Source organism: Arvicanthis niloticus, chromosome 20 (assembly GCF_011762505.2).
Source record: "Arvicanthis niloticus isolate mArvNil1 chromosome 20, mArvNil1.pat.X, whole genome shotgun sequence".
In the NCBI taxonomy this organism is placed as follows: domain Eukaryota; kingdom Metazoa; phylum Chordata; class Mammalia; order Rodentia; family Muridae; genus Arvicanthis; species Arvicanthis niloticus.
In genome coordinates, this window is record NC_047677.1 from 40245116 (window position 1) to 40269251 (window position 24136).

Here is a 24136-nt window from a genome sequence, read left to right on the forward strand (position 1 = left end):
GAATTTAAGCAGTACTGATAAGAAAAATCTTAGCAGGAGCTGTGACCCTGAGTTCAATCCCTGTCACCAACAAGCAAGCAGGTTAAAGCAAGCTAGCTGATGAGGACAGTCAGGTGATGAAGCCCTGGCATTCAAGGACTCCGATCACACACAGGTCAGGACAGAGACGGGACGGCAGTCGCTCCTGATGCTTACTAACCACACATGTGATGTGATGTGATGTGGTGATGTGATGTGATGTGATGTGATGTGATGTGATGTGATGTGATGTGATGTGATGTGATGTGATGTGATGTAGGCCTTACCATCTGAGGAACATTCGGAGGGAGTCCTTTCGGAGACAAGGTTGCTCTTCAAAAATCTTCTCCTTGAGGACCAGGCCTTTGCTGTACCGGCAGTCTTTCTCCAGTGCTTTGCAGATGAAGTAAAGACAAGCTAGCAGCAAAAAACAAACCCAACAGTTTAGGAGCTACGATGCTTCAGAACTCTAGCCTTGCTAGTCAACACTAGGACAATGTTCCCACACTGGAATCAAAGAGAGCACAATAATGGTGGGACAGCAGTAAAGACTGGAGCCACTAGAACGTCTAGAACAGACCAGAAACAGTGGCCTGCAGCTGAGAGCACCCAGTGCCAGAAGCAAACAGACTACAGTATGACCTTCCTGTACAGCCCTGACCCTGAGATGTGAGATTTAAAAACTGCTGCAAAAACTATCTAAAGCACTCACAGTGGTTACCTATTGACTAATGGGAAAATAGCCTTGAAACTATCTAGACATCTCAGCTATGAGATTGACATTGTCACCCAGTGAGCCTAAAGGGCAGAACATCAAATTATCCCTGAACCTACAGACAATGAAATTTGTCTTCTTAAGTTCTGGGTTTCTCTGGAACTTTTCACTCCCTTTTCTATGTCTCACTTTTGGGATAGACTGGGAAACGTTTATCCTACAAATGCCCACCTTTATATTTTAGAGCATATGAACTATGTGGCTTAACAGGCCTGTGCGTAGAGAAGACTTTTGCCTCAGGATGAAGTATACATAGTGTCACATGCACATGAAGTATGCTCCCTTTCCCCCTTGATTTCCAACCCATCCCCAGCAAGGAGGAGGCAAACCAAAGGGCTGAGACCAGGCACTAACCTACCAGCGCCCTGGTCTTAATCTCCGCCTCCAAAGCTATGAGAAATATCTCCCACAGGCCACTCCACGTGACAGGTATTTTGAGTTCAAGAACAGCCAGAATGACAGGAGACTTTTTCCTCAAAAAACAAAAGGACAACAACCCAAAAAGACAACGCACAGAGGAAACAGGAGGAATCCTTTAGAGAACACTACATTACTTACTAGTATCTCACTTCTATACTTACAAGTCCTTGGGAAATGAAGACTGGGAAAGAGAATGAATCAAGTATGTAAGAATACCTCCTCTGCTGGGCAGTGGTGGCACACGTCTTTAATCCCAGCACTTGGGAGGCAGAGACAGGAGGATTTCTGAGTTTGAGGCCAGCCTGGTCTACAGAGTGAGTTCCAGGACAGCCAGGGTTATACAGAGAAACCCTATCTCAAAAAACAAAACAAAACAAAAAGAACACCTCCATTCTCCCTCAGTTTGACAGAATGTCTACTAGCGTCCCCAAGTCAACCTCTCTCATCTGCCCCACTCACTTGTGTAATCACTGAGGGTATACAAAACAGTGATGAGATTGTCCAAGCAGGGCCAATGGTCAGGATTACACCGAAGCCCTTCCTCAAAAGCGTGGCGAGCCAGGGGAAGCCGGAGGAGCCTCAGGGCCACATGTCCAATCTTGTACCAAAGGTTGACGTCTGTGGAGTCCAGCATCACTGCCTAGAAGCAGTGTAAGCAGAGGAACATGTATGCACTTGATCAGATTTCTCACTGAACACACAAGGTGGGGGTAAAAGGGACATAGCATGCATTGGTCCAGCTGTTCAAATTACCAGGAAAGTAGCAAGGCAGTGTCCCTACTTATAACTAGTAAAGCTGGCTCACTGTCCTACAGTCATGTGTTTCCAAGACACAGAGAAATGACACATTAAAACATGTCACATGAAACACAGCATGAAGACTCACACCTGTAATCCCCACACTCTGGGGGCTGAAGCAGGAGGACAGTTAAAGTCAAGGCCAACCTGGGCTACAAAGGCAGCTTGAGGACAGCACAGGCTACATGGTGAAATCCTCCTCAGGACATACAAGTTACACAGTGAGCCTGGCTCGATGGCCCGTGTCTACAATCCCAGCAGCTGGGAAGAGGAGGGTTAGCCCTGGAATACATGACAACTGCCTCATAAAACATATTCCAAAAATGTAACATGAGCTAATTTATTTAACTTAGAACATTTTCTCAACATACTGTGCTAACAGAAACATCTGCGTGTTCCTTACATATTTAATAAGTACAGAAGCGAACGAGGGCTCTGGGGGAAAACTCGGTTGGTGAAGTGCTTGCCTGACAAACACAAGAACCCAGTGTGATCCTCAAAACCCACACAAGAACACTGAGCATGCTTGATCCTAGGGCTGGAACAGCAGAGACGGGTGATCTCTGAGACCTCCTGGCCAACAGGACTACTTTTAAATGGTTGAACTCAAGGCTGATATGAGACCCTGAACTAAAACAGATGGATGTGCTCCTGAGGCTGGCACCCAACAGTACCCTCTGGCATGTGCACACATGCATCCTTGGGAGGGGTGGAAGGAGCTGCTTTATCCTCTGATGGCTCAGAGGTTAGGATCACTTGCTGCTCTTGCAGGGAATGGGAGTTTGCTTCCCAGCACCTATCGGCCAGCTCATAACCACCTGTAACTCCAGCTCTGGGAGGCTCTGAAGCCAAAGGCATTAGCAAGTACCCACCCTCACATACTCACACATACACATAATGAAAACACATAAGAAATCTTTAAAATATATCAAAAGAAGTAAAAGAAATAGAATTCAAAGAAAATTCAGGAATCTATCAGGACTCTGGAAGAATCAGAGAAGACATTAGTCTACATCACTGCTCCAACATTCATTAGCAGAATAACCTAAGCCTGAGTCCTCATCACAGAAATGAGGATAAACTCGCCCTTCTTTCAACATACACAAGACTGCATGGCAAGCACTTGGCACACTATCTGGTGCATTAGAGAGACACACAAAGATAACAACAGAATGTCACCAGTGTCGTTACAACTAGAGTGCACCAAAAACAGCTGTCAGGCTCTGGTTTTCACATCTAAACATCACCAACTTGTTAGCTGCTGTGTCAGTCTCCAGCCTCAGCCCTGCAGGCTTGGCTTACAGGTAGGTACCACCACACCCAGGGTTATCAATTTTTCCCCTCTCATCAGCTGGATGTTCAAATGGATTAAAACAAGCCGCACGATGGTAGAAAACTTCACACATAGTCCTCCGCGTTAAGGCCACCTCAGTCCCTAGCCCTGCCTTCCAGGCCTTTCTGTACTCAATGCCTCGGGTACAAGAGCCTGGCAGGACACCACTACAAAGTCTCTTCAGACAACAAGACCACTCCTTGTCCCTTCTTCACCAATTTCCTACACAGGAAGTATGGGTACCACCAACTCCCTACCTCCAAATAAAATTCCATGGCTGTCTCCAGGTCCTCTCGCTGGACTGCCAGCTGGGCCAGGTTCTTATATGTAGAATATTTCAGTATCAGTCCAGGGTGTTTCAGCCCTTCCTTCTCATCTCCGGATGAAACTGCCTGAAAGAAGACAGAGGCAGAAGTGACACCACAGCCCCTACAGCTGCAGCAAGCGATCGATAGGATGCTGGCTCCCTGCCTGAGACAGCTCAGTTCCACCTCACTTGGGAAATCAGGGTGTTACAGATATTCTAGGCAGAGCCAATTGCTGTTTCACATAAAGAAAGGCCAAACCACCATGAAGTACTTCACAGAAGTTTGGTGACCAAGAAAGACAAGGGACCCCTCTCTGTCACTGCTGCCATATCTGAATGCTCAGGTTAGCTGCTAATATTTATTGGTTCTGAAAACCCAGCCCAGCCAGTGCCCCTCTTCAGGGACAAGTGTTTTTTTTTTTTTAAAAAAAAAAAAAAAAAAAAAAAAAAAAGGGGGGGGCTGGGCATGGCAGTATGTACTTTTAATCACAGCATTCAGGAGGCAGACACAGGCAGAACTCTGCTAGTTATAGGTCAGTTTGTCTACAGAGAGTTCCAGAACAACCAGCACTCAGCACGCAGGAGGTAGGCATAGACAATCAATCTGTTTAAGGCTAGCTTTGGCTACAGAGCCAATTCAAGAGTAGCATGGACCACATGAAACCCTGTCTCAAGGAAAAAGAAAAAACTAAAACCAAACACACAGACACACATGGGTACGCATGTGTAAAACAGAGACAGACACTGAAAAGCACTGGGTAGGGAGGTCAATGCCTATAATCTAAGCATCTAGGAGAACCCTGAGTTTCAGGCTAGCCTGGACTTCAAAAACCATAGCCCAGCTAACCAATGCCTCACCTCTCGCAGCAGGCGAGCCTCCAGGAGCTCATGGTAGGCCTTGGCAGACTCCTCAAACCTGTCGTGTTTCTGTAGATCCAGGGCCTTGTGGTATAAGGCAAAGGCTTCTGCCTCCTGCAAAACAAGATGGAGAGATTTTCACACTACACAAAACTGATCGTTTTAAATCAAGCAAATGTATGTAAAGGGAAAGCTGAGTGACTGCTAAGTTAACTGTCAGCTACAGCAGCCTCCACAGTCAACGAGAATCTACTACTCAGTGTTCAGACCTCAATACTGGAAAGAGTCACACACACACACACACACACACACACACACACACACAGGGGAGGGAGGCAGGTGGTAGATATGAGGCAACAACACGAAGAGCAGAGCATACAGTTAGATCTTCAGCATGACTGGCTCCTGAGTGAAACAAGTTCAACCTGAGGTGGAGAGTTGGCCATCTGCACCATGCCATCCCAGCATACAACAACACTAAGAACACACCGGAATTCATTTAAAGTGAGCAGCCATCCCCATCTCCTCAGAAGCACATCTCAAGAGTGCATACCTGAGCCTCCTTTGTCTGGATTTTGTGACTTTTGAAGCTTCCTTCATGGTCATCCTCAATTGTGGAGCTGGCATTTAAGGCTGCAATTCGAATCTGGAAATGAATTCAGAGGAACAGCAGCATGGTGTGCATATGAATACAATTATGCTTCAGACTACATTCTAGGCTACGAAAAACTATGGAGAAAACCACCAGCAATCACCCAGAGGAAAACAACCAGAATGAGAATCCATCTCATTGGGACAAGATCAAGCAAGAGTTGAAAGTATATCCTAGTTACTGTCCACCACAAAGGGAGCAGAGGCTGGGGAGCCCCAGATTCTACTCAAAACAAAAGACCTGGATATCAGACCAACACTTCCAACAAAACATCAATTTTCTGTCTTTCCAACAAGCGCTCTCACCCACTGGTGTACCAACAGCTTTCATGGTGAAAGGCTGCACAGGAAAAAAATGCCCCTAACCCCCAGGACCAGAGTGACAAACAACACTGTCACCAACAACTTAGGCAGGGGTCAGTTCTTACCATATTCAGAGATTCAGCACCACCATGGAGGATCACTTCCCATCACTGGTGGAGGCTGTCCAGGCAACAGTCCCCTGAAGAGGAAACAGGACAAAGGGTTCAGGAAGAGCCAGGGATGGCACAGTGCTTAGGCCCACTTGTATCTTAAAAATATAAGGAGGAAAAAAAAAAAAAAAACCCAGGAAGACAAACCAGTTTGAAGACTATAAAGATGATGGGGTTGGTATGACAGTAGAGAAATTAAAACTTCCTATATTGCTACTGGAAATATAAAACAGCCCCTATGGAAAACACATTGGCAGTTCCTCAAAATCCCAGACAGAATTAGCATATGATCTGGAACCCCACTCCTGTGCATCTGCTCAGAGGAAAAGAACATGTCCACAACAAAACTTGGTTATAAATGGATACAAAGCAGCATTACTCCTAAGAGCTAAAAGGTGGGGCCACACAATATCCATAAACTGATGAATAAAATGTGATAAGTCTGTAAAGGAGCAATGTCCATTCATAAAGAATAAAACTCTGATGTATGCTATAACACAAAGGAACCTGTAAAACTAAGCTAAACAAGCAATGTCATATGCAAAACAGTCTATAGATGCTGTCTGCATCCAGTTATGTGATGTATCTGGAATAGAAAAAAAAAAAAATCAGCAAGTAAGGAGAATGCTGACATCAGGTTGTGCCCTGCTCCAAGTTAGTCTATAGTATATAAAATTGGTTTTTTAGGCTGTGCTTACACTCCATTTTACAAGCAGCTTTGACTCCTAGTTTGAGAGTGAAGGATGGCTATTCGTGGTGGACATTTGAACCCCACATCTGTCTAGCACAACCCACATAACAGACAGATAAATGACTTATTCCTGAGAGCAGAAAGGTTGCCACCCTATAAATGTATGGGGTGACCCAGGACTGTAGAAGCACATGGGCATAGTAAAGTTTTACCAGGAAAGCTAGGCCCAAGAATGTAGCAGACACACCAGACGAAGGAAAAAGGCTGGCACCCACCCAGCACTGCACTGGCAAGAGCCCCCACAAACCTATCATCTGACCATCAGTCTGTCAGGCAGGCCACTCCCAACTTTCCCAGGAGCTTCAGTTCAGCTATGTCCCAGCTTCTAAGAGGACCTAATGAACTGTGACCTGCTCTCCTGTTTGTCTGGACTTACTGTCCATGTGTCCATTTGATCACCCAGACCCAGTACTGCCCTTTCCGCTCTCCCCTCTGCAGTGTTGCTCTCAAACCCAGGACCAGCAGCAGTCTGACTCACAGCAGCTTCCACAGAGGTGAACAATTTGTGAATTTGTGTTTCTATCAAGTTCCTTACTTCTCAGGAAACCTCTTAAACTCTGCTGTGGCCTCTCAACCCTTAACAGCAACCCTGCAACGTGTGTGTGTGTGTGTGTGTGTGTGTGTGTGTGTGTGTGTGTGTGTGTCCATCCTATGAGTGTGTTTCTTTGGATGCTTGCCCACTCACCTGGATTCAGGGCACTTTGAGTGCTGCTTGCTCTAGGAGCAGCACTCTCCTGGAAGCCTTGGTTTCTGCCTGTGGGATGAGAGAGGGCAGTGATGCAGCCAACGCCCAAGATGCACATGGCTAAAACCCTAAAACCACGGTGATTTCCTAACAACCTGACATGTCACATGCATGAAGTAGGAACTGGGGCTCTGCATCAGGTGTTTGTTGCCTCCTCTCTTCTGGAGAGGAGTGAAAGAGATCCTTTGCCAGAGACATGCTCTTGTATGGAGATTGTCACCACAGCAAAAGGGTTACTGTGTAATTTGTAATGTGTACCCTAAAGTTAATACTGATAACTAGCATTAGAAAAAAGAATCTGTGTTTACCTCAGCCAGGGTTATCAAGGAAAGTGGGAGCATCTGGCAAACTGGTGCCACTGAAACTGTCGTACCTTGTGAATTTATTGCTATTATCATTATTTTATTATTATTGTCTTTGGTATTATGAAAGAAAGAAAAACATTTGTTGTTGCAGGATATTTGATCACACTGTGAACCCAGAGATTCTGTTATTCACTGGAAAAACCTGTTTCTAGTTATGGTGTGGTTCAGCCCTAGTACACACTCTTAATCCAAGAGCTCTCTGACTTTTGTAAACAGGATTAAATAAAGTCAACCACAGGTCAAGAGGAAGAACAAGCAACCAGTTGACAGGGAGTAAACACAGAGAAAAACCATAGAGAGAAAGTCAGAACAGATAGAGATACACGGGAAGTAGAAGGCAGGGACATTCAGTTTGAGGGTCTTCAAGACAGTGTGGAGGAGAACTTGTTTTTTTCTCTTTGAGACACAGGCTGTGGAGGAAGGTCAGCTGGGTGTTTTCTCTGCCTCTCTGAGCTAGCAGGCTTTCACCCTAGCACCTCTCCAGAGGCTAGAGGGAGGTGTCAGATCCCTTGAGACTGGAGTCACAGACAGCTGTAAGCTGCCGTTGGAGAGTGCTGGGAACCGAATCTGGGACATTTGCAAGAGGAGCCACTGAATGCTCTCAACCCCTGAAGCGCCTCTCTAGTAACAATAATTGTTTTAATTTTTAAAAGGTGGGTGAAAGACAAGGACCAACACCCAAAGTTATGTTCTAACCTTTACATCTTTTCTATGGCAAGTATACATACATACATATACACATACATACATATACACATACATACATACAGATATGCATGCACACACACACACACACACACACACACAGCTTTCCATAAACATTATTACAACCAAGAGAGTTCTGATCAAGGCCTAAGGGCTGAGACTCCATTGATAAAGTATGCTTGCAAACATGAGGACCTGCGTTCAGAGCCCCAGCATCTGTAAGCCTAGGGAGCAGAGACAAGAAGACCCTGGAGCTCTCAGGCCAGCCAGTCTAGCTACTGGTAAGTCAAGGCTCAGTGACAGATCCTGTCTTAAAAGATGGAGCATGACTTCTAATAACCATCAATGACCTAAAAACACACACATGGAAATACATACACAAACATGTATACACATGCAAATCATACATGCACAAATATGCATATATAAATACATGGCTGTGTACATGGTCTATTTATTATTCACTACCATCAGCAACAAGAAGGAAGAGCCGTCTGTTTAAAATTGTTTAAATATACTGAACAACTCTAGCAGGTATAGTGGGCAGCATGCAGGAGGACTCTAAGTTCAAGGATAGCCTGAGCTATATAGTGAGACCCTGTCTAAATTATCAAAAAACATCTAGGTAAAAGCAAAATCAATCTAAAATAAAAGAAATATAACAAGATATAAAATGAAAACAATTAAATCATCTAAATGAAGAAAGTCATAGTTATTTCCATAAAGAAACAGCTTAGCATTTGAAAGTGCTGGCTGCCCTGGCTGAGGACCAAGGTTTAGCTCACACATCAAGTGGCCTCACAACCTCCTATAATCCATGGGACCCAGTGCCCTCTTCTGGCCTCTACAGGTACTGTATGCTCATGGTGCAGATACAGACAAGCAAGACACAATAAGGTATTTTAAAATAAATTTACTTCTTTAGATAAAAAAAAAAAATGACCAAATTCAATAGCTATAAACAATAGCAACCAAAAAAAATTGAAAAAAAATGGGAAAAGAAGAATAACTTCTTGTCATGATAAAACAGAAATAAATACCTTAGTCCTAAAGCCAAAATAGTTTTTAATGGAAAAACACTACACACATTTCTATTGCTATCAGGAATAAAGTCAGGCTGGTCACGATCACTGCTATCATCCACTAGTGCAATGCAGTGAGAAGAGGAAAAGCAAACCGAGGTGTAAGAATGGGTATAAAGGCTACATTTAATCTCACCACTGTAACCTCAGCACTGGAAGGCTGAAGCAGTAGACTATGGGCTCACAGCTAGCCTGGGCTACATGGCAAGATCCTATCTCAAAAAAATAAAGAGCTGACTAAGAAGTAAAAGTGTTACTAATTAGGCAGCAGCGGCATAGGCCTTTAATCCCAGCATTCTAGAGGCAAAGGCAGGTGAATCTCTGAGGCAGGTGGATATCTGTAAGTTCAAGGCCAGCCAGCCTGGTCTACACAGCGAGTTCCAAGGCAAGTGACACAGAGAAACCCTGTCTTGAACAAAAAACAACAAAAGACAAAAAAAACCCACCCCCCCCCCAAAAAAAACAAGAGAAGTATTACTAATTACCAATACCATAGAATACCTTTAAAAATATATTCCATAAACCCATACACTAATAAAAGAACACAGTAACAGAGCATAACATCAGTGCACACACAGCGCACCATCAGTGCACACGCAGCGCACCATCAGTGCACACGCAGCGCACCATCAGTGCACACGCAGCGCACCATCAGTGCATACACAACACACCATTAGCTGATGTGTACAGAGCTGGAGCCTGGCTCAGCAACAAAGAGCATCAATTGCTCTAGCAGAGGACACAGTTTGGTTCCCAGCACCAACATCCAGTAGCTCCAGCCATCTGTAACTCCAGCTCCCGAGGAGCTGATGCACTCTTGAGGCTGCCCTGGGCAACCACATCATGTGCACATACACACATACACACACATACACACACACACACACACACACACACACACACAGAGAGAGAGAGAGAGAGAGAGAGAGAGAGAGAGAGAGAAAATTTCAAAATTAAAACAAAGATTAATATAAAAATCAATGCATACGGCCATAAACAGAAAGTATGACTGTGCAGACAATCCCATTCCCAGGACCAACAAGACGAAGTCCTTAGTAATAGATCTGCAACATACTCAGGGAAAAAAGTAGAACACAACTCAAAGTGTGAACTCTGATGTAATGCATCTCTTCTCCTCAGGTAGGACTCAGCTATACAAAGGTGTCAGTTCTCCCAAAGTTACCACATAGACTTCATGAAATCCCAATAGAAACACCAAGATAACAGACAAGATGACCCCAAGGACCATTTAGAAAAATGAAAATGTAAGACTACTTAGGAACAAAGTGAGGAAAAAAAAAAAACCTTCTAAGAAGGGGATAAGCTTTATCCAATATTATAAACACAAAATATAAGTACATTAACACATGCTACATAAAGTCTTACTGGTTGAAACGAGACGTATCAGTACATGCAGCAACAGAGACATTAGGTCCAGAATTACGTTCAAGTGTGTATGTGCTGTGGTTTTAAGGGTCAATTTCAGCATGTTCCCCAAAAGGTTCCTGGGCCTCAGAGGGGCAATGCTGGGGACAGTATAACCTTTAAGAGGCGGTGCTTACAGTAATTCAGGCTCGGCAGCAACGCCTTCACCATCTGCAAGATGGCTAAGACGATAAGGGAACCGGAGTTGGCTCCCTGGAATCCACGGGACAAAGTTGACCTCTGACCTCTAATTGGTGCTGCAGACTCAGGCCCCACACCCAGCTCATACACAAAATAGTCTATCAGTTAATCAGTGGCCTGTCATCCCAGCATTCAGGAGAAAGAGGACCCTGGAGGATGGTTCAAGTTCAAGGGCATTCTGGTCTCACAAAATCTACTTCATCATATACTTTATGCACACAGCCTGAAAATAATTTTACATAAAATGTTTAATAATTTGCACATGGAACAAAATTTCATGGTGCAGAATTTCCACAGTCATCTCTGCACTCAAGAGTTTTGGATTTGGGGGATGTTTCATATTTTCAGAGTGGGGTGCTTAATCTACAATCATTTATCAATTCCCAGCCTAGCTGTTGCAGTTTTCTAAGAATAACACATTTTAAATTCTCAAGTTTCCAACCCCCACCCCACCTTTTTTTTTTTTTTTTCTTTTAAACACAGAATCTATGTAGTGCCAGCTGACTGGGCCTCAACTTGTTATGTAGATCAGGTTGTGTGAACTTAGAAAACCACATGCCTCTGCCTCCTGAGTTCTGAGATTAAAAGCATGCACCAACATAGGTCAGTTTCCAAACTCTTTGAAGAATAGTTTCCATTCCTCAAAATCATAATAAAAAAAGGCTCTTTAAGACCCTCATCACTGTCATCCAGTTAGTGATAAGCAACGGAGGGGCCTACTAGGGTCTAGGAGCCTGGCAACCTTTTTTGTGGGGGATAAGGGAGTTTTCAAGATAGGGTCTCATTATGTAACTCTGACTATCCTGGAACTTGCTCTATAAACCAGGCTGGCCTTGAACTCAGAGATCTGCCTGTCTCTACCTGCAGAGTGCTTGGGATTAAAGGCACATGCCATTACACTCAGGTGTGAAGGTTTGCATATGCTTGGACCAGAGATGGACACTATTTGGATGTGTGACCTTGTTGGAGTGGGTGTGTCACTGTGAGTGTGAGCTTTAATACCCTAATTCTAGCTTCCTAGACATTAGTCTTCTGCTAATAGCCTTCAGATGAAGATTCGGAACTCTCAGCTCCTCCTGCACCATGCCTGCCTGGATGCTGCCATGCTCCTGTCTTGATGATAATGGACTGAACCTCTGAACCTGTGAGCCAGCCCCAATGAAATGTTGTCCTTAAAAGAGTCACCTTGGTCATGGTGTCTGTTCACAGCAGTAAAACCCTAACTAAGACACCCGACTTCTGGCAGTCTCGAGTTTATGGTAGAACTCTGTGGGAGAGACTGACTTGGCATACCCCTCTCTACACCCATTCCCTCTATGAATTGAAACTCTGGACTAGACATAGACTAGACATAGACATAGAGTCAACCATTCACTGCTTATTGTACAGCCCGAGAGAGAAGGATTTTTTTTTTACATTTCTAATGAGGAAAACAAACAAACTCTTGATTCATGACAATGCCACAAAAATTATTTCCGTTCAAATTTCAGTATCTATAAATAAAATTATAGCGACACACTGTCTCATATATTGTCTTTGGCTTTATTCATGAAACATACTTGAGAAAGTAGCCACCTCAAATTTAAAACACTTACCATTAAAAAGTATTGTTTTTAAATTAAATTTACAACGTATTGTAAGATATAAATATATCTACACGAGTTTGCCAACCCCAGAAAGGAGATCATTCTAAATTCTATCTCTAAGCAAAGTAATCAATCACATAGAAGGAACTTTACCCAGATGAGGTTTAATAGGCCACACTGATGACCCATAAGAAGTCACGTCTTGAAGAGTCAAGCGGCCCCCAAATCTACAAGTGCAGAAACCTGACAGCGCCAGGTGAAGGAAGTCGTTCCACCTGCTTCCTCCATGGAGGGCGTTCAGCAGAACCGCTGCAGTCGGGGAGAAGCCGCACCGTAACCTTAAAGTCGTTTAAAGCCTTCCCTCGGCCTCAGTTTCCACCCCTGTAAATGGCACTAACATCACACTCACCTCGCTGGGCTGCTGTGAAGGTGAATGAAAGGACGCACAGAAAGGGATGGCTTCAAGCTGCGGTCACTGTGACCCACCCTGGGCGCCTCGGGGCGCACGGAGGAGCCGGCGTGGGCAGAAGGCCCGTGCCGGCGCCTTCGGGTCTCGAGCCTTGGCTTCGGCCCACCGCGCCCGTGAGGAAGGGGCGAGCCGGCCTTCTCCCGCGGTTCCACCTCCTCGCGCTCTCGGGAGCCGTGCGCGCACCTCGGAGACACACGCAGCCCTGACTCCCCGGAACTAGCCCGGCGTCTCCAGGGCAACAGCCGGAGCACCCAGACTCCTGCGCGCGATGAGGCCAACAAGGAACGCTCTCATTGGCTGGGGTGCCAGCCTTATCAGCCAATCGGAGCGGACGCCTGCGCCACTTGCTCTCTAGGCGGACCCGCCGGTTTCCTGTGGGCTGTGTCTGACTCGCGCGCGTGAGGACGCTTGCTGGCTGCTGCTGCGCTCCGCTACCTGCAAAACTTAACAGTTTTGCTTATTTTGCTTTGGTTTTTTTTTTTTTTTGGGGGGGGGGGGTGTTTTAAGCAGCATCTCACTAGTGCACCCCGAACTAGCCTCGAACTCATGGCTATACTCCCGTTTCAGTCTCCGGGTTGCTAAGGTTACTGGCGGACCCTATCACATACTACCCCTTGCACGCGCGCTTTATGAACGCGAGTTTACGAACCTGGCACCCCGCAGTCACCAAAACAAGGGCATTGCAGTCAAAGACCCGGAGCAGGTGTTCTGAAGATAATGGAAACCTAAGCGACACGCAGGCGGGACTAGATAGGGAGCTGGGACTTTCTCGTTGGAGTGCCCAAGCCTCACCTCTTCTGCCTGGCCTGGGACTCCGTATTTATAGGTTATCCGCCGACTCACAGAGATCAGCCCACTTCTGTCTCCCAAGGGCAGGGATTAGACGTATGAACTACTTAGAAACGCAAATGGTTTAAATACAAAAGGGCGGGGAGCGGAAAGGTGTCAGAGAAGTTTACCAGGTTTTGAGCTGAAAAGGCTCCTGATAAGGAGAGGTTAGCGTCTTGGGAGTTAATGAAACCCTTTAGGGAGGAGCTCCACGCTGCTGGAATTCGTAGTGGCAAAGTACCCCCAAGTATGATTTAAGTAACAATAAGGGACTGCAGAGATGGCTCAGCAGTTGAGTGCACTGGCTTCTCTTCCAGAGGTCCCTGGTTTGAATCCCAGCAGTTCCAGAAGATCCAGTGCCCTCTTCTGGCTTCTGCTGGCACTGCACAATGTGGTGCACAGACATACATGCAGACAAAACACTCATACACATAAAAAAATTTTTTTAAAGGGTTTATTTTATGTATGTAAGTTTAATGTCGCTGTCTTCAGACACACCAAAAGAGGGCATCGGATTCCATTACAGATGGTTGTGAGCCACCATGTGGTTGCTGGGAATTGAACTCAGGAACTCTGAAAGAACACATAAAAATTTTAACAATGTTAAAGCTTTTTTTTTTTTTTTTTTTTTTTTTTTTGGACATATTTTAAGAGTTTGAAAACTTGCCAGCCTGGTCTACAGAGTGAGTTCCAGGACAGCCAGGACTACACAGAGAAACCCTGTCTCGAAAAACAAAACAAAACAAACAAACAAGAAGGAAAAAAGAGTTTGAAAACCTGTTTAAAGTCGGGCATGGTGGCATATGCCTTTAATCTTCGCACTTGGGAGGCAGAGGCAGGTGATCAAGTGATCTCTGCGAATTCAGGACCAACCTGATCTACAGAGTGAGCTCCAGGACAGCCAGGGCAACACGAAGAAACCCTATGTAGAAAAACAAAAATCAACCAAACAACAACAACATGTGTGTGGGGGGGAGAGGACTTGTTTTAAAAAAAAAACAATAACAGTAAGAATCATGGTGCATAAGTCAATCAATCTGGTACAAAGAAAACAGCCTTATTAATATGCCAGGAGGTTAAAAAATGTATTACCAACTTTGACTTCAAAAAAGTCTAGACTGCAAGAGGGGAAGGAGAAACAGAAAGAACAAAAAAATATTAAAATTGTGTAAACAGAGAGTCTTGGTGGTGAGACCTCTGCCTGTGCACACTCAGGAAGCTGAGGCAGGAGGATCACTTCAAGTTCAGTGCTGGCTTGTTTTACACAGCAAGTTCAGGGCAGTCGGAGCCACATAGAAAGGCCCGTTTTCAAAAACGCAGAGCACGGATAACATGCTTATTAGATCCAGTTTCCATCACTCAGTTCTTAAAAACTAGATTTAAGTGAAAAGTTTGATAAAGACGCCATGCAGGGATCTATGGGCTAGGGTTCAAAGGTGGAAAAAAATATTGATCATGCCAGAGCCTCAAACAGAACAGAATTGGCAGAGTTCAGAACCACCTTGGGGTAAGGAGAACATTCGAGAACTGAGAGGCCCATCTACCCAAGGCGACGGGTACTATCAGTGTGTGGTGGGGTTAACAGATTCAATGTGGTAAGACCGTTTGCTTTTTGGTCTGGCTGAGAGTCCCACGTCAATGCCATCCTCGGGTGTTGTGTATCTGTCCTCGGAATTGAAACACCCCCTGGTAGAGAGAAGAGGTTGGCTCTTAAGTCTCAGAAACTACATGAGGCTCAGTCAAGCCTCTGAGACTTAGAAGATGCACAGCTCTCCTTCCACCCTGCGTAGCTGCTTTGTTAGCTTGACACAGGCTAGAGTCATCTGGGAAGAGGAACCTCGGTTGAGACAAAGACCCCATCAGATTCCTCTATAGGCAAGTCTGTAGGGTGTTTTCTTGATTAATAATTGGTGTGGGAGGATACAGTCTGTTGTTGGGCAGTGCTACCACTAGTCAGACAGTCCTGAGTCCTGTATGAAAACAGGCTGAGGAAACGATGAAAAGAAAGTGTCTTCTGCTGGGACTAGATGTCCCAGGGTAGGGTGATACCCAAGTGGGGGGAGGGGAGGGGAGGGAGAAGGAGAGAAGCAATGGGAGGAGGGATTTGTGGTGGAACTGGGAGGAAAAGAGCAAAGGGGAACTGTAAAGTGAATTAGAAAAAAAGCTATTATTAGAAAAAAGGAAAGACAGTGTCTTGGTTAGGGTTTTATGTTTTGGTGAGGGTACATCATTGAAAGAAAATTTTGAAATAGGCCCAAACTAATACAATAACAGGGCCCTGTGATTCCTTTTTCTAACCTAAATAGTTAAAAATGCCTGTCAGCAGGTTTGGGCCCAGTTAATTAGTTACAGAAAATATAGAGTTATAAGACCAAGGACGAAGGCCTGTTGAGCCTCCCAAGGACTTGGCCAGACACATAGATAAAACGTACACAAGGACATCCTTAGAAGAACAGAGAGATGTCCAAATGAGTAATGGGCCATCTGGTGTTCCTCCAGACCCTTTCCCCCTCCCCTTGAGGTCTTCTCAAGGTCCAAGAAACTACAATTAACTAGATACTATGCTAACTTAGACTGGTACAGTCTGCTGATGTAAAACAACCAATCATGTGTACCCACGTAAAAATCTCCCAATTCCCCCACCCCTTGGCTATATAAGTCCTAATTCTTAGAGCCTCGAGGTCAGTCCCTCTATCCCCTATGTAAGATATGGACTGGCCCAGAGCTCTGATATTACACTGCCTCATGTGTTTACATCAAGTTGGTCTCTCGTGAGTTTTTTTTTGGGTGGGCGCCGTCCTGAGACTTGAATGAGAATCCCCCTTTGAGTCCTTTCATCATGACCATAGTAAGCCTTATAAAGGATAACACATAACTGGGGCTGGCTTACAGTTTCGGAAGTGAAGGCCATTATCGCCATGGTGGGAAGCATGCCAGCATGCAGGCAGACATGGTGCTGGAGAAGGAGCTGAGAGTTCTACATCTTGATCCACAGGCAGCAGGAGACTGCGTACCACACTGGCCATAGCTTGAACATAGCAGACTTCTAAGTCCACCCCAGAAGTGACACACTTTCTCCAACAAAGCCACTCACTATGGGCCAAGCATTCAAACACATTCGTCTGTGGGGGCCATATCTATTCATACCAGCACAACCAGTAAGCATTGTCTATTGTCTATGCTACAGTTCTTGACTCTAGGTTCCCGCCTTCAGTTTCTGCCCTGACTTCATTGCATGGCGGACTACTTCTGTAAGGTATAAAGCAAAATAGATCCTTTCCAGGTTGCTTTTTTGCCATGATTTTCTTTTTAATCACGCCAATAAAAAATTGAAGTGAGACACCTTCCCAAAGTTATATGAGGAGTACCAGTGGCTAGGGAGCAGAGAATTTCCTGTCAGCCAAGTTGCCTGCAAGTTGTTGAGGGAGTTCTGGGCATTCAGCTTTTCGAGTGGGTCACCCACACTTAGGTGGGCTTTTTGGTGCTGCAGCTGCATTTGAGTCACTCCTGTAAGGAACCCTCCCACCCTGTCACTCTCACATAAATAACTTTCTTTGGTCTGTTATTAGTACAGGATGAACAGACATCTGTTAATGTCTCTGCAGGAAAACTCATATGATGCCACGTCTCTAGATATTTAACGTTCAACCTGCAAACATCCCTCGAGCTACTGTGGGAATTGGGGCACCTTGGCAGATGTACTGCATACAGGAACAGGAATAGTAGGACAGAAGGGACTCTGCATCTACATTTTGTAAAAGGCTTCAGCAGAGCTGATAAAAAGACATAGCAGGAATGAGGAAAGTCTATTGGCAACCGACTTTAGCTGCTATGTGTACTCCAAAGCATAAGATTCTCAATTTGATGTTTCATGGCCACACCATAAGAATACAAATCAGAAAGATAATAATAATTTAAAAAATAATAATACAGGCTGGGCGTGGTGGTGCACGCCTTTAATCCCAGCACTTGGGAGGCAGAGGCAGGCGGATTTCTGAGTTCGAGGCCAGCCTGGTCTACAGAGTGAGTTCCAGGACAGCCAAGGCTACACAGAGAAACCCTGTCTCGAAAAACCAAAATAATAATAATAATAATAATAATAATACAAATCATTAAACATCTGTTCAGGAAAACAGTACTGAGCAGAGTCCAAAGGTCATGGCTGTCACCTGCATGCACATCTGGAAAAGCAACATGGATGGAGATATCCTTAGGAGCTCTTACCACCAGACCTTTAAACACTGAAATACAAAGGCAAGATAGGGCAGGTGAATGGGCCAAGAATGGCAGTTTCCAATAGCAGTCACTGCAGTTCCACAGTAGACATGTTGGGATGTGATTTTGCGAGACAGGGACGTAACTGAGAATTCTCCACAGAGGGAAAGGGAGAAGTTCATGTTCTTAGAGGGACCACAGAAGGTCCCCAAAGCCCAGCCAGCCCTATTCCCTGCCCATCACAGCACTCTCTGAAGACTCAATGCCCCAGGCCATTCAAACCAGAGTACAGGAGCCTCAAGATATCAGGGTGTTCATAAAGTTCCAAGCAAGACAAACTATTTATCCTGGAAATGACAACTGTTGAGGCCCTCTCTGCCCCACACTGGGGATCAGAATGTCCCGGACTGCTCTGCTGCTCCAGTCAGGGTCTAGCAAGAGAGAGAGTGGGGGAAGAAGGGAAAGAGACGTGAAGAATGGAGACAAGCCAGAGGGTCTGTAGTCAAGTCTAGTTTACTGTCTCCCATAGACTATATTCACACCTCCTATTCACCTCCTATTGACCTCCTATTGACTCTATTACAAGGAAATCCTGGGTATTTATACAGTTTTGCCACGTGCCTTGTAGGCATGTGGATACCACGGGCCTTGCAGGTATGGATATGACATAAGCCTTACAGGCGTGTATAGAGTGGATAGCACGTGCACCGCATGCCTTGCAGGCGTGGATACCACATGCGCCTTGCAGCTGGGGGCACTAAACAGCAAAACAAGATATGTGGGATATCAGGATGTGCTTCAGCTGTTGTAGGCTGTTGAAAAACAAGTCTTACATCAGGGTATATGGCTCGAGATGGCTGCAAAGCTGATAGCCGCTTTCTGCTAGGAGTCGGCTCCCAACAGACAACAAGAAGTATAGTCCAGGCTGAGTCGAAATTTCACCTCCAAGTTGAGTCAAAGCCATGAACACAGGAAACATATCATTCCCACGATCAGCCAAGTCCGATTTTCAGAAGCTAAATCCAACCCCCATGATGACTCAGAATGCCAAAAAAGGAATGAGGTAAAAACTCATGTTCAAAACCTGAGTTGTCTTTTTTTTTTTTTTTTTTTTTTTTTTTTTTTTTTTTGACATAGGAATGAGGAACAACCATTGTAAGGTCACCAGGATTTCTGCACAGAGAACCTGAATCTGGCATCTACTGGTCTATGACTCCGAAAGGAGGGGTCTTTTGAGAAGAACAGCCAGCTTGCCCTCTGCCATACAGGTCTGGTAAGAGCATCTCTGAAGACATCCAAAGGGCTGAGGTAGGTCTTGGGATATTAGTGGTCAGGGACCGTCCTTGTTCCTGTGACATAGGATGTCAACATAGAATGTCAACGCTGGGGAAATGCATTGGGAAGAGAACATGCCTTGGTTATTCTCCAGCCATTTGGGGAGGGAAGAAGGAGAAGGAGAAGGAAGGAGAAGGAGGAAGAAGAGGAAGAGGAGGAGGAGGAGAAGGAAAGAGGAAGAAGGAAGGAGGAGGAGGAGGAGGAGAAAAGGAGAAGGAGGAAGAAGAGGAAGAGGAGGAGGAGAAGGAAAGAGGAAGGAGGAAGGAGGAAGGAGGAGGAGGAGAAAAGGAGAAGGAGGAAGAAGAGGAAGAGGAGGAGGAGGAGGAGAAGGAAAGAGGAAGGAGGAAGGAGGAAGAAGAGGAGGAGAAGGAGGAGGAGGAGGAGGAGGAGGAAGAAGAAGAAGAAGAAGAAGAAGAAGAAGAAGAAGAAGAAGAAGAAGAAGAAGAAGAAGAAGAAGAAAAGAAGAAGTCAACAAATGGAAACTCTCCATATGGTACAGAGGAGTGAGGTTGAAAGCTCAGGTGACCTGCCCCAGGGTCAGACAGCGATGGGCTGATCTCAGGGTGTCACAAAAAACCCAAACCTCCTGAGTTTCAAGAGGCACAAGCTGAGGGAAGGCTTCCAAAGGATCCTTTGGGTATGTCTTGAAGAACGAGAGTAAACTTGAGTCCCTCCCCGTCTTCCCAAGGACAGAGCTAGCAGCAGGGCCACCAACCCCCTCAACTCTTCAGGGGTGAAATCACCCCCTCAGGTAACATAAGGACACTACTACCTATCCCCTGCGAGCTTCTGGACACTCTCATTCCTCTTAAAGAGGCGTGAGCTCTGCAGCCCATCCACAGCATCTCACCCACATGGTTCTTAGAATGTGCTGTGTGAATCGGGACTCTCTGCCAGAGGCGCTGTGTAATCTCAGTAAAGGATACCGTCACCATCAGTCATAAACCTGGAGGCTGACTTTGCCTGTCATCATCTCTCACATCCATGGGCACTCCATCTACAAACCCCATACCCAGTGCCATGTTCAACATCGCTCAGCCAGCTGCCCTCACCTTGTACTCCACATTAATAACTACCTCATCCCAGCCTTGGAAATATGTGAAAATACAAGGGAGTTCGAAGAAGGGTCTCCAAGGTAGAGCTTTTAATGTGAGACCCCAGCAGTATTACTCACAAACAGGAGGTCTAAGCCAATGCCACTGGGAACTAACCTTATTAGCTCATGGACTATACAGAATAAAAGAAAAAGGAAAACTTATTTTGACACTTCATAGACATCTAACTATCCAGGGAAACAGTACCAACCATTGTCTGTGTGTTTCATGCTGTAAACTCTGCATAGAACATCTGGAAAACAAAAAGGAGGCTCCCTTTGGGCTCCTCGCTTTATCCATAGTCTGAAATACACAGCCATGTAGATGGGGAGTGGGAATATCGGCAGTTCAGTTTCTGGTAGAAGGAATTACGTTTCCACACTTGGCATGCTAGCAGGTATTACACTCCCCGTAGCTGCCATGGTTTCTGCCTTGTGCACTTTTCCAATGAGATAACAAGAGTCATGGTGCACAGTGACGCCCCAGGGATGGTCCCTGAAATGCAGCCAGCCTTATTCCTCAGGCCAAGCTCAGCAGTCAACACCGATAACCCAGGACAACTCTTTACACCAGGCTAGCCCAGTTGCTCTCATGTCCCCAGTGGTCTGCACATGAGTGTAGAAGCCGATAACCCAGGACAACTCTTTACACCAGGCTAGCCCAGTTGCTCTCATGTCCCCAGTGGTCTGCACATGAGTGTAGAAGCCAGGCCTTCCGGGATGAACCCTCTGCCCCAGATTTCGATAAATATCAAACCCACGAACAGGAAACATCCCACCCCTTCGCCCTCACGAACAAATCCCATCTCGAGGGTTTCAAGGATGCCAGAGAGGGGATTACAGAAGCAGAAAAGTCATGTTTGAATTATGTTCTCCCTCTTTTATTTTCTCTCCTTTACTTATTCACGAGGCTGGGGAAGAGAAAAACAAGACCAGTGAAGTCACAGATATTTATGCAAAAGAAGGATTTGGTGTGGTATCTACCAGGCCACAATTCTGCCCAGGAGGCCTCTCTGGAAGGGCTCTGGACAGGCTCAAGCAAACACCCTGGGTTCTTTGTTTCCATCACAGAAACGTCATGACAGTTCCTTTCTTTCCGATCTGCCAGGGCTCCAGGGGGAAGAAGCGAATGACGATCCTTTAGGGAGCAGAAAAAAAGAGATGTCAGCTCCTTGGCACACTCCTTATACGCCAAGGTCCCTGCCAGATATGCCAGGATAATCGCTCAGCCCAGCCCATAGCAGCCCAGAGGATATTTTGCCAGTCTGCCCACCCCAGCTAATGATCCTTGCACCAAAACAAGGCAGGAGAAAGGTGATGGCTATACCGGGCCCAGGACAGATTTAAAGCAACGGCTTCAGTAAGTGTGTTCTGTGCTCAAGTACACATGTCAGGCTGTTTATAAGCTAACTGAACCCTTGCTTCTAACTGCAGGCTCCTACAGGCATGCCCAGGGTATCAGCCATTTAGTTTTGAGCCAAAGCCTGGTTGTAATCGAGGAACAGGTTCAAGTCTGATTCAAATCTGTGGAGTAAGAGATTCCTCAATCAGAGCTCAGAGGAAGCACTTGTTGATAATCTGGCGCCAGGGTGGTTGTGCACAGTTATCTACCTCAGGAAGCTACCGAGTCTGCCCCTGAGGGCCCTGGAAACCACCTGTAAGGATCAAATGGGATAATGGGTATAGAGATCCTGACAGGTACTGTGCCTAAGCATTACCGTTAAGAAGTATTGTCTCCTCGACTTAAGGACAGGGTTTTGAGCATCTAACACAAGCAGCCATTACCAACTTTTCCCGAGCCTACTAGGACTCTGTTCTGGAAGGCTCTTTCAAACTTATCTCCGTAGTTCTTCACAGGCATGCTCTAGCCTCGGAAATATGAGACTCTAACTCTGCCTCAAGAGTGTAAGGATTTGGGGGAGAGGGTCACCTTCTTGTGGGAGAGGGGAGTCATTTACCGGGACCCACAGCCTTTATGGAAGAGAAGGCTACAAATTGGAGATAGTTTATTTCCAGGTTTATCCGAGATCTCTTAGCTGAGGTATTCCTCAACCCAGGTATATATCTAAGCCAATGGTCTTTTCATTACCCTGCAACTCTCCAGGAGCCTTTTCTAGTCCAAAGGTTATCTGCCTCCGGACATAACCAGCTTTCCTCTGCCCAGACTGTAACAGTTCTCCCTGAAAACCAGACATTCTGGTTCAGTGATGGTGAGGAGGCCATCATCGCAGTGGTTCAGAGGGTGCCTAAGCATATTCTTAGTACACACAAGGAAACACTGCGGTTTCCCAAGCCATCCTTTCTCGGGGCTTGCAGGAATGGCTGCAGAGCGTCGAAGGAATAGATATTTTGCAATTATTCTGATCACAGACCCAACATTCCAGTGCCTGAGGACTAGGACACAGAGTGCTTTCTGGAACCAGCAACCTCCCCAACCTCATACAGAGAGACGGAGTCAGGATCACTCACTGCTCCAGACGCACGAATAATACGTTCCCTCGCTAGCCCTACATACCGGTCCTGGTCCAGGGACAGCTCCTCGGTGAGGAACTTGAAGAAGCTGGAGCTGTGGCCGCGGTTCTGCTCCGCGGTGCCCACAACACCGATGGAAGAGACCAGAAGGTGGGCGCAGGGCTCTGTGGATTTGTTCATCAGCAAGGTCATGCCAGGTCGTATCGTAACGCTCACGCGCTGCAAGGAACATAAAAGTTTTAAATCCTGAAGCAGGGCTGGTGTCCAGAATCGAGCACGCCAAAAGTCTTAACGTGGGGGGTTCCGAGGGATCAGGGTCTAGGACACTGCCCAGGCTCCTTGGAAGTCAGTCACTTCAGGGTCATGCCTGGGAAAGGCGACCAGGAAGGGACCTGGGAAGGGAGGAGGGGCTCCGGAAGGTCGGAGGTTAGCAGGCGGGTGGGGTCCCTGGGGATAAGGGAAGGGTCATCAGGATGTCCGACCCTAGCCCACAAGTTCTCGCCGACCCTCACTCACGTCTTCAGGTTTGTCCAGGATGGTGGCTGTGGCTGCACACAGCCGGTTCGCCAGCCCCTCGGGTATGCGGCTAGCTGGCAAGTTTGTTTCCAACTCAACGAACGGCATGTTAACAGGAGAAGCGGGGGATCCCCAAACTGTAACTGCACCTAGAGAGCGGTGAGAGCCAGTCGGGGTTCCAGAAAAGGAGCGCGGGGACGGGAGGGGAGGGGAGGGGAGGAGGCGGGGCGGGGAGGAAGAGCACAGCTCAGTTCCTCATTGGCCAGGCAGACTCGGCCCTTTTAGATTGGCTATCGGACCTACGCCTCTTCCGCCGTCACGTGCGCCTGATGCAAATTTCCGCAGTCCCAACTTCAGGGCCATTGGCCCTCCCAGTCGGCAGGGGGCTCTGTTTCCCTCTGAACGTCCCAGCTAATCAGCTGCAAGTCTGAGCCTACTTAACGCCGCCAGGCTTAAAGTTTCTTAAATGATTGTGCTCGTTTCAAATTCAGTACGGGAACCGCACTCCTTTTGAGCAATCTTGAGACCAAGTAGCACATGAAGTGTGCCTGGGCAAGACCCTAGGGCAAGGGCATCTCCATCTGGTCCCTGATTTTGTAACCTCTTCTTTCAGAGGTTTCTTTCTTGTCCACCAGAGAGTAGCAGAGCTACTTAAAACAAGGCAATCTGGCCGGGAGGTTGTGGAGCACGCCTTTAAAACCAGAACTCAGGAGGC

General features: G+C 46.2%; 2 protein-coding genes across 9 annotated transcripts in view; both read right to left on the reverse strand.

The window, feature by feature from the left end:
• Positions 1 to 13229, reverse strand: part of Cabin1 (calcineurin binding protein 1) — a 127090-nt gene extending 113861 nt beyond the window's left edge. For 2 of the 7 annotated variants that reach the window (XM_034523787.2, XM_034523785.2), the window contains exons 1-7: positions 12903 to 13199; positions 5589 to 5662; positions 5063 to 5155; positions 4510 to 4623; positions 3602 to 3736; positions 1673 to 1853; positions 306 to 435 (exon numbers count right to left, since the gene is read on the reverse strand). In XM_034523787.2, the coding sequence (XP_034379678.1) occupies positions 306 to 435; positions 1673 to 1853; positions 3602 to 3736; positions 4510 to 4623; positions 5063 to 5155; positions 5589 to 5591 (656 nt within the window). In that variant the 5' untranslated portion in view covers positions 5592 to 5662; positions 12903 to 13199. Of the gene's footprint in view, positions 1 to 305; positions 436 to 1147; positions 1521 to 1672; positions 1854 to 3601; positions 3737 to 4509; positions 4624 to 5062; positions 5156 to 5588; positions 5663 to 7069; positions 7139 to 12902 lie in introns of those variants that run through there. The other 5 variants (XM_076917149.1, XM_034523786.1, XM_076917151.1 and 2 more) reach the window with 5 other exon arrangements.
• An 8069-nt stretch (positions 13230 to 21298) lies between these two features.
• LOC117724574 (D-dopachrome decarboxylase) lies at positions 21299 to 23627 on the reverse strand. Of its 2 annotated transcripts, none has more exons than XM_034524470.2 (3): positions 23422 to 23624; positions 22949 to 23124; positions 21299 to 21571 (listed from the first exon to the last, which is right to left on the reverse strand). In XM_034524470.2, the coding sequence occupies exons 1-3, from the start codon at positions 23527 to 23529 to the stop codon at positions 21499 to 21501; spliced, it is 357 nt and encodes a 118-aa protein (XP_034380361.1). In that variant the 5' UTR covers positions 23530 to 23624; the 3' UTR covers positions 21299 to 21498. The 2 variants fall into 2 exon arrangements, with proteins under 2 accessions (XP_034380361.1, XP_076773015.1); XM_076916900.1 differs by having other exon boundaries at positions 21505 to 22088; positions 23422 to 23627.
• Between the last annotated feature and the right edge of the window lie 509 nt (positions 23628 to 24136).